An 8,824-nucleotide genomic window follows, 5' to 3' on the forward strand; every position below is an offset into this window, starting at 1 on the left:
GGGAACCAAGTGCCACATTTCGTATGTGTGCATAAAAATAATGAGGTGAAATTATTTCATGAGCAAAAAAATCCTTCAACCCTTTATGGGTTTAAGAACAAATACAGGTAAAATCACTGCATTAACTTGGGAAAATGTTATGTACAACACTTCAAGTCAATTAATGCATTCTTTTTTGATACTCAAGAGAACAGCTTTGAAAAAGCCTGCATTTTAAGAAATGTGCTTACCAACAGAACTGCTCAGTTTTCCTCTGTTCCCCCAAACAAACAGGAAATAATCAGATACAGCCAATTTATGACATTTTTTGGCATGTCAGTTATTTACTTATTTATTTCGTGGCCTGCAAAACCAGAAAAATGTACCTGCAGACTCTGTTTGCAGCATTGTTGGGACTTCTCGTGGTCTTAGGTGACTTATCTCACTGCTGCTGTAGCGTACAGGTGTTTCTTCATGTTCTGCTGACTTGGTTGGGAGAAACTGCTTCATTCCTTTCCACCATCCTTCACAGGGATTTAAAAAAAAACAATACCCAGGCTTGCATATATACTGTATTTTAAGCTACTAAAATATTCTCACAGCAATTAGCAGTATTTGCATGACCCCAGGGTTACAAGGTATTAACATTTTCCAAGGTGACAAAAATTACTCTCAACCCATCAACGTGCCTGACTGCTTCCCCTTCGAATGCCTGCAGAAGTGCTGCAGTCTAGTGAGCCTACTCCCCAATGTCCATAAGCAGCAGTGTTGGGGCTACTCATCACATAAACAAACTCATAAAATACAACACAGCAAATACTATAGTCAGCCATTACTCCATTCTGTAAATTGAATATTTACATAAAATTTTAGACAAATCTCAGTTATAACCTCAGAGTACATTTAATGAAATTAATGTAGCTTATTGCTATTAATGTCCTGTTTCTAACTCACATTGTTGGAAAAAGTTAGTTGATGAGTGACTATTTGCAAAAACCTGAATAAAGAGGATTTTAACTTCAGTGGAAACAAGAAGGTGTGGCTGTGGTCATGAACATTTCCTTGAATGAAAGGAGGGAGAGGTGGTTGTGTTAGGTTCCCCCATCTCTCCCCCCAGTAGCTAGAGCCATTCTCATTTTGCCATCCATTAACATATTTCATTCCAGCTGTAAAAGACCATCCTGTAGGTAACACCCAAGAAATGGGAGATTCAAAACTGCAGAACATTTTTTAACAAAATTCGAGGTAGCCCATGGGAGGGGACAGACAGAGGGTACCACAGAGAAGCACAGCGACATTATTTTGATACTGAATTTTGCCAGATTTCCTTTTAAGCAGATCTGCATTATGTACATTTAAATTTAAGCAAATAGGAAAAAAACCTGACATGTCCATCATTGTGACTTAAATACAGAATAGTTTTGAGTCTATTATTCTAAGAGAACAATATTCTGACCTATCAGAAACAGACATGTCATAAATAAAAAAGTTCATTAAGAAGTTTCTCATCTAAGGGATAAGGCCTATGTAAAACTGTCAGTGAGCAAGCACACCATGAAACTTTAACCACGAGGAGAGGTAAGTGTAGCCTGGTCATATAGACAGTATGACCCCAAGTGATGCAGCAGCCCTTCAAGCTGTAGCACAAGCATTTTCAGGACACTTGCCAAGTGCTGCTTGGTGGAATTGTCTGATGTCAAGGTAATGGAGCACAAGACAGTAGGATGGAAAATATGCATGGAAGGGGTTGCAGACAACTCCACTTGCTTCGTAGGGCAATGAAGACAGACAAAACTTGAGAGACCTTATATACTAAGATGAAAGATTTTTTTCCCAGGACAAAAGAAGTACCAAATACATGATTATCAAATGTAGAAAGACATTCTCATAAATTACTTTTTCCCTCATGTGTGTAATTAAGAGGTTTTCCTCAAGGAAATCTGAAGCTGTAAGCTCTAATAGGAGACAAAGCATTTTTCTATTTCTGAGGGGGGCGGGGGGGAAATAATAACCCAGAGAATTGAAGCAGTTTAGTCTGTCCAGAACAGCAGTTCAGTACTCACTAGGCCTACAGCAGTTAGCATTAGAGAAGCTTCTGCTAGTGGAAGTGGTCAGTGTTGCTGCAGTCTGAAATACACATCAAACAAAAAAAGCCAAGTAAAGGATTTCATAAACCCATTTTGTTACCTGCACGATCCCAGTAAGGTAGATCATAAGTGCCCTCAGTTTTTTTCTTGCTGTGGGGAAAAAAAAAAAGGAGGTGTTTTGGCTCATATGTTTATCACAAGGTGCATTAATTAACATTCAGCAGCTATCACTTTGGCTGTAACTGGTCCTCAGATTTAACATAGAAGCACCAGTAACCTGTCTTGCCATCACCAGTGCTACTGAAGAAACCAGTTTTTAGTAAAAGCACTTGTAAGGAAAACTTTGCAAAAAGCTGTTTTCACTGCCCTCGCTAGTGACAGAGAATACAGTTCTGAACAAACTCCTTCCCCAAGCGCAGACCGTGTCGCTCCCACAGCGACACATGCAGCACTGCACTCCCACACAGCACGCTAACATCCATGCAAAGCACTTCCATTAATCTTGCCATTTACCGGTTTCTCCAATGCCACGCACAAACCAAGATAAGAATCAGAGTAGTGAAGACCATCACCAGCACTGGAACCAGAACTGCTGCCAATGCCACATCTGAAAGCCATTAAATTAAGTGGTGTCAGACAGAAGAGCTTCTCAGAAATCAGGTTTTAATTTGAAAATTACTTGGGTAAAGCACATAGTTTTCATGTACAGCACCCATCGCACCAGATCCCCCAACTAAGCTACCCTGCTGGATACTCCCACAGTGTCAATGTCATTAGCATCTAGTTCTACAGCTGCTGTTTTTGCAAGGTTTGTCGTCAAAATCAACACATTTATTCTAGTATAAGTGAAGGTTTTGTGTTAGAACAATATATTTTATTATTAACAAGGAAAATCAAGAGCAACGACTGAAGTATGATTCTCCTATAAGAAGTAAGCACTACAGTACCTTAACAGATAGCCACAAGCAGCCCATGCTGCGTCTGCCTGTCCCCTGCCATCTAAAGGATGTCACCAGTGCCTGCATCTGCAGTGATCTTGCTCCTTTTTCTGACCGTTTTCTTTGATTGATAACAAAAAAAGATAGTGCTGTGGTGGTGCTTTTTGAATTTCATGCTCCACAAAATACTAGCTATGTCAAGAGTGTTTTGTCTTAAGAATTTAAAAAATTAAATAACAAAGCAGTTACATCTGATATTAACTGAAGTCCAAGTCGCCACTTCTCCTTCTGACAAAATTTGTTCAACAGTTAAAAGCTGAACTCGGTTTGAACAAGTTTTGAAAGACAGAACTTTATATATTTAATATGACTGTTGTGGTTTAATCTCAGTTTATAACTAGCTCCCCACAGCCACTCCCTGCCCTGGCGGGATGGGGAAGAGAATCGGTAGAAAGTAAAAGCCATGGGCTGGGATAAGAAAAATTTAATTTATATAAAATATACCAGTACTGCTACTAATATTGTTATAATAATTGTAATGAAAAGGGAGACAACAAAAGGAGAGAAGTAAAACCCAAGAAAGACAAGTGATGTATAGTGTAATTGCTCGTCACCTGCTGACCAATGCCCAGACCATCCCTGAGCAGCGACCAGCACATACCAGCCAACTCCCCCCAGTTTCTATACTGAGCATGTTCTATGGTATATATGGTTCTCGGTTAGTCCAGGTCAACTGTCCTGGCTGAGCTCCCTCCCAGTTTCTTGTGCCCCTCCTCACTGGCAGAGCATGAGAGACTGAAAAGTCCTTGATCAAGGTAAGTGCTACTTGGCAACAACTAAAATACTGTTGTGTTATCAACACTGTTCTCAGATTAAATCGAAAGCACAGCACCATACCAGCTGCTAGGAAGAAAATTATCTATCCCGTCTGAACAACAAAAGGAGAGAAGTAAAACCCAAGAAAGACAAGTGATGTATAGTGTAATTGCTCGTCACCTGCTGACCAATGCCCAGACCATCCCTGAGCAGCGACCAGCACATACCAGCCAACTCCCCCCAGTTTCTATACTGAGCATGTTCTATGGTATATATGGTTCTCGGTTAGTCCAGGTCAACTGTCCTGGCTGAGCTCCCTCCCAGTTTCTTGTGCCCCTCCTCACTGGCAGAGCATGAGAGACTGAAAAGTCCTTGATCAAGGTAAGTGCTACTTGGCAACAACTAAAATACTGTTGTGTTATCAACACTGTTCTCAGATTAAATCGAAAGCACAGCACCATACCAGCTGCTAGGAAGAAAATTATCTATCCCGTCTGAAACCAGGACAATGACTTCCAAGTTTTGTTTCTGCATGCATTTTTTTGTCATGGGTATATTTAAAACTGGTAAATATTAAAAAGGAACAACTGATATTTTCTAATCATCTATTAAGTGTTGAGAAAATTTAAATTCAGAAAGCAGACTTAATATATGCTAGAGTACTGTAAGGAGTTCCCAAACACTTCTACTGCTGAACTGTGGATACCTTTGGTTACACTTGGAGTGACCGTGGTGTTTTTTATTTCAGGTGTGAAAGTTGTTTTATCTGTCTGCAACGAAGTCTTCACTGAATGAATGACATCATCACTGATCTCTTCATTTTTGTTGTCATTCTTGTTCTGAGGTGGAGGTGGCATGGTGATTTTAGGAGCACGGCCTTCAGAAGAGAAGAGTTTTATAAAAAAGTGGTTAGAATTGCTAGTTTTCCATGTTTCCTTTTCAGGAGAAGACAGCTGCAACAGTTTGCTCTAAAGGTTTTTGTTCATGTTATACAATGAGGACACCCACCCCCATGAATCAGTGACACAGAAAGCAAGTGACTGGTGTCTTTTGAAACATCCATTTTCTAAATTACCTTGTTTACACCTAAATTAGGTATTCTCCAGGTTAAGTGTAGTAACTTCGGAAGAAATTAAGAGGTGTCAGTTACAAAAGAATTATGCAGCCAAGAAGTACTTTTTTCTTCATTAAAATATACCCCCAATATCATATTTGCCAAATTATTTCACTGCTTGCCTTGCACAATTGAAAGGTTTTCAGTCACCTTACCTATACTAAACTGACATCCCAGCAATTCTACTTTCATTGCAATTTTCTGGTGCCATTTTAAGGGGTTAATCCTAAAAAAGCGTGCAATAATAGGTGGAATGAAATTATTGCGAACTTCCTGGTACAATTCAGTGTTCCCTTGAAATATCTAGGAAAAAAGGAAAAAAAAAAAGAGACAAACATTATTACAGCTGCAATAGCTCATGTCTGGGCTCCCTGATGTACACGATGTGTCTCCAGTCTCAGAAAACACCACCCCACCCCCCCATTACTATTGCTTATGCATAAGAATTTTGGTTTGTCCTTCCATAGGCATTAATTGTCTTCAAGCACCAACTGATCAAACAGACACATATGTCAGTTTAGTTAGGCATGGAAAAATACATCATTTGGTAATTTAAATGCAGTACTTCATGTCTGAGTGTATTGGCATTTTCATTTGCATGTATCCATACATACAAATGCAGTGCTGTCAAACTGCTAACCTGTTCATTATACTAAAAATCTAGGTAGGCAAACACAAGGTATTTGCCTTCAAGGTGTATAGTCTCCGTTCTTTCCCAGCCTATAGCAGTGCAGATTTACAAGCACAGAATTACAGTTTACATCATGTTCAAGGCCAGGTTGGACACAGGGGCTTTGAGCAACCTGCTCTAGTGGAAGGTGTCCCTGCCCATGGCAGGGGGGTTGGAACTGGATGATCTTTAAGGTCCCTTCCAACCCAAACCATTCTACGATTCTATGGCTCTCAGTGATACCTGTCCCACTCTGAATTTAAGGTTAGTGTTCTTAAATACACTTACTAGCAGTGAACGAAGGCAGACTGAATGCAAGTCTATGGGGTTGTTTTGGAAATAAATGAACAATACAGAGCAGTCAGAGTTTGCTTATGGAAGAGCAGGTTCCAGTTCAGAGCCACTTTTCCCCTAAACAAGGGTCAATTTTCAAGAAGGTAACGGGAAAGCAGTTCATAACTCCAGGCTCTTATTAGTCAAGCTTTTGATGTCAAGTGTTACGATAGTAACTTAACTTTACCTGCAGCGTGGTATTTTTTGTTCATTTAATGGTTTTTGCATTAAAAAATTAGCTTCTGAGCTCAATACAGGGCAAGGTTTTTTATGAGAAATCACTTTATTATTCCATTTATGATCAAGCTCTCTCCCATTTGCTTCTGTGCTGTCAAACAAAACTTTTCCAACACTGCAACTTTGTTTTGTCACCTTTCCCCAATTCAAGCATTTTATCCTTTTTCTCATATATGAAAATTTTAAAAAAAGCTTTTCTTGAGTAGTGGCAGGCTTCTATTTGTGAACAACATTAGGAATTTCAAATATCTTTCAAAAAACAGGGAATAGCACCTCCTGGTTGGTCTGGTGTTCAATTACATAAGACTCAAAGGGCCTGTGTGTATACGCATCCAAAAGCAAACCTGTATCAAGTGAGATCATGTCAGAAAGAGGAAAAATCCGTTATTTTGAAGCCTAAGATACCAACCAGACTGAACCTTTTCTGCCATTTCACTACACCTGGCACTTACTGGGTATGTCTGGTTGGTTCTTCATGCACTGTACCTAATAATACAAAGAGTGCAAAAAAAGCTCTGTTGCCTGCAATTTCAGGCTCCACAATTTGTTTCATTTCATGAACTTCAAAGAAAAAAAATTAAAAGGCAACAGCTGCAGAGGTTTTCTAAGAAAATAATGAAACTAAACATGAAGCCTCGATAATGCTGGGTGGCTCAGGAGCTGAAGCTGAGATTTTACTTAATGGTCAGAAGAGGGCACTCAAAAACTAGCAAAAGACGCTGGATTGTTTGGTTTGGTTGCTTCTTTTTTCCCCCCTTGAATACTTCATACTTAGTCTTAATTCACATGCAGGTTCGAGGAGATGGACCAGCCCCAACAGTGTTGTCTCCTCCTCTCAGGAAAGCTTCCTATTGTGATTAAGTTCAGTGTTCAAAAACCTCTTAAACAAACAAGAAGATACTTCAACCTTTCACTTGTCTAATAGGATGCTACATCCTACCCTGAAACATTCTAAGCAAAGGGAAGAAAACCAAGTACTGCTAAATGGCTGCCATGCTTAAGACCAGTTTCTAAAAAGTTACTAGGTTACCGTTACATGTGTGTTATACTGCAGGCCTATGGAAGTAAGGTAAATTACATCCAAGAATTTTAAGAAAAATAAGTAAATTCAAGTTCCAGTCAGGTTACCAAGAATCCTCTCCATCTGTTTAAGAAAATCTGCCCTGAACCATGGGGAAGACCACACAGGACATTAATCTCCTCATTTTTACTGTCTATTAAATACTGCAAAACTGTAAACATAGAGGAGATAATCTTATCTTGCCACTAACATGAGGCAGTTTTTCTGTGTGGCAAAGCAGTTGCAGTTTGAACACACCATTTCGTTTCTAAAGAAAACTCCCCTCTGCAAGGGCTGTTCTATTATACAAGAAAAAAAAACCCCACTTGTCAGTATTGGGTCAAAAAGCAAGACTGATAGAAACATCGTAGAAGATAGACAGAAAATTATAGAGCCCCTAACATCTATTCTGTAACCACAAGAGGGTAAGACAGTAAGCCTTAATTTTTAAATATACAACCTCTTTTGAAAGAAATCTGATTATTCTTAAAATGGACACACTACCAGTCAGCCTACCAGAGGCAATAGAAGTTTCTTGTACAGAATATTCTCACCCCCAAATACTAATCAAAATAATTTCTGAATTTCAGGACTGTTAGAATTCATACATATTTGCGTATTTGCATATTTTCTTCTATGTGGATGCCATTTATGATTCAAAATTACATGCAAAACGAAGTTATTTAATGTTCCCTCACCGTACCAGTATTAGTCTTTTTACAATAGTGAAATCTCCATAGAACATACCTAGAAAGTGTGTGGTATTTTTACCTTATCTTTATCCATGCCAGGTTCTCTGTACACTGTCCATTTCTGCGCATCATCACTGTATAAAATTCTGTAGGCTGAGACATAATAGTAGTACTCTGCTAAGGTTGACCCAGTAGTTATAATACCTGTGAAAATGAAGGTGCTCCATTAGACAAAAAACTGGTACCAGTTTTTAAAAATTTATATATCAGCTTTTGAATCCAGAGCTACACACTTGGCATCTTCGCTGGTCCAGTTACATTTTGTACCTTTGGTCTCAGTCTCAGAGCATGAGACTGAGAAAGTCCTTGGTCAGAGTAACCATTACTTAGCAACAACTGAAAACATGGGAGTCATTGGCAACAACCCAACACTACACATGTCCCTCCTGCCCTGAGAGACTGTTGCAAGAGATGGAGCCTGACATCATGGACTGGATGAATTCAGCAGCTTTATAGGGATTGGTCCATGGACTAGGGAATGATATCTCTCTTTGGGTGTGGGTGTAGGTGTGTGTGTATGTATATATGTGTATATATGTGTGTATATATATATATATATATGAGACAAAAGCGATGGTATATCGAAAAATGATGTGGGATCTGAGCATGACGTGAATGGCATGGAATAAGGGGTGGATACTGTCCTGGGTTCAGCTACAGCAGTCATTTTTTCTCCTTCTTAGTAGCTGGTGCAGTGCTGTGTTTTTGACTTTCAGTCTGGGAACAACGCTGATAACACCGATGGTTTTAGTTGTTGCTCAGTAATGTTTACTCTGACCAAGGACTTTCTCAGTCTCACGCTCTGCCAGGGAGGAGGGAAGCCGGAAGGAAGCCGAGA

The 8,824-nt window shown here is 39.4% G+C and overlaps 1 protein-coding gene across 1 annotated transcript in view; it reads right to left on the reverse strand.

Moving 5' to 3' along the window:
* The window catches only part of DCBLD2 (discoidin, CUB and LCCL domain containing 2), a gene marked incomplete at its 5' end in the record, with an annotated part of 26,451 nt that overhangs the window by 1,070 nt on the left and 16,557 nt on the right, over positions 1-8,824 (reverse strand). The window contains 6 exons of the mRNA XM_010011550.1: positions 366-503; positions 2,167-2,216; positions 2,580-2,673; positions 4,527-4,697; positions 5,090-5,237; positions 8,006-8,130. Coding sequence (XP_010009852.1) covers positions 366-503; positions 2,167-2,216; positions 2,580-2,673; positions 4,527-4,697; positions 5,090-5,237; positions 8,006-8,130 — 726 coding nt within the window. The remainder of the gene's footprint in view (positions 1-365; positions 504-2,166; positions 2,217-2,579; positions 2,674-4,526; positions 4,698-5,089; positions 5,238-8,005; positions 8,131-8,824) is intronic.

This window comes from Nestor notabilis, unplaced genomic scaffold (genome assembly GCF_000696875.1).
Source record: "Nestor notabilis isolate BGI_N333 unplaced genomic scaffold, ASM69687v1 scaffold11610, whole genome shotgun sequence".
Taxonomy (NCBI): Eukaryota; Metazoa; Chordata; class Aves; order Psittaciformes; family Psittacidae; genus Nestor; species Nestor notabilis.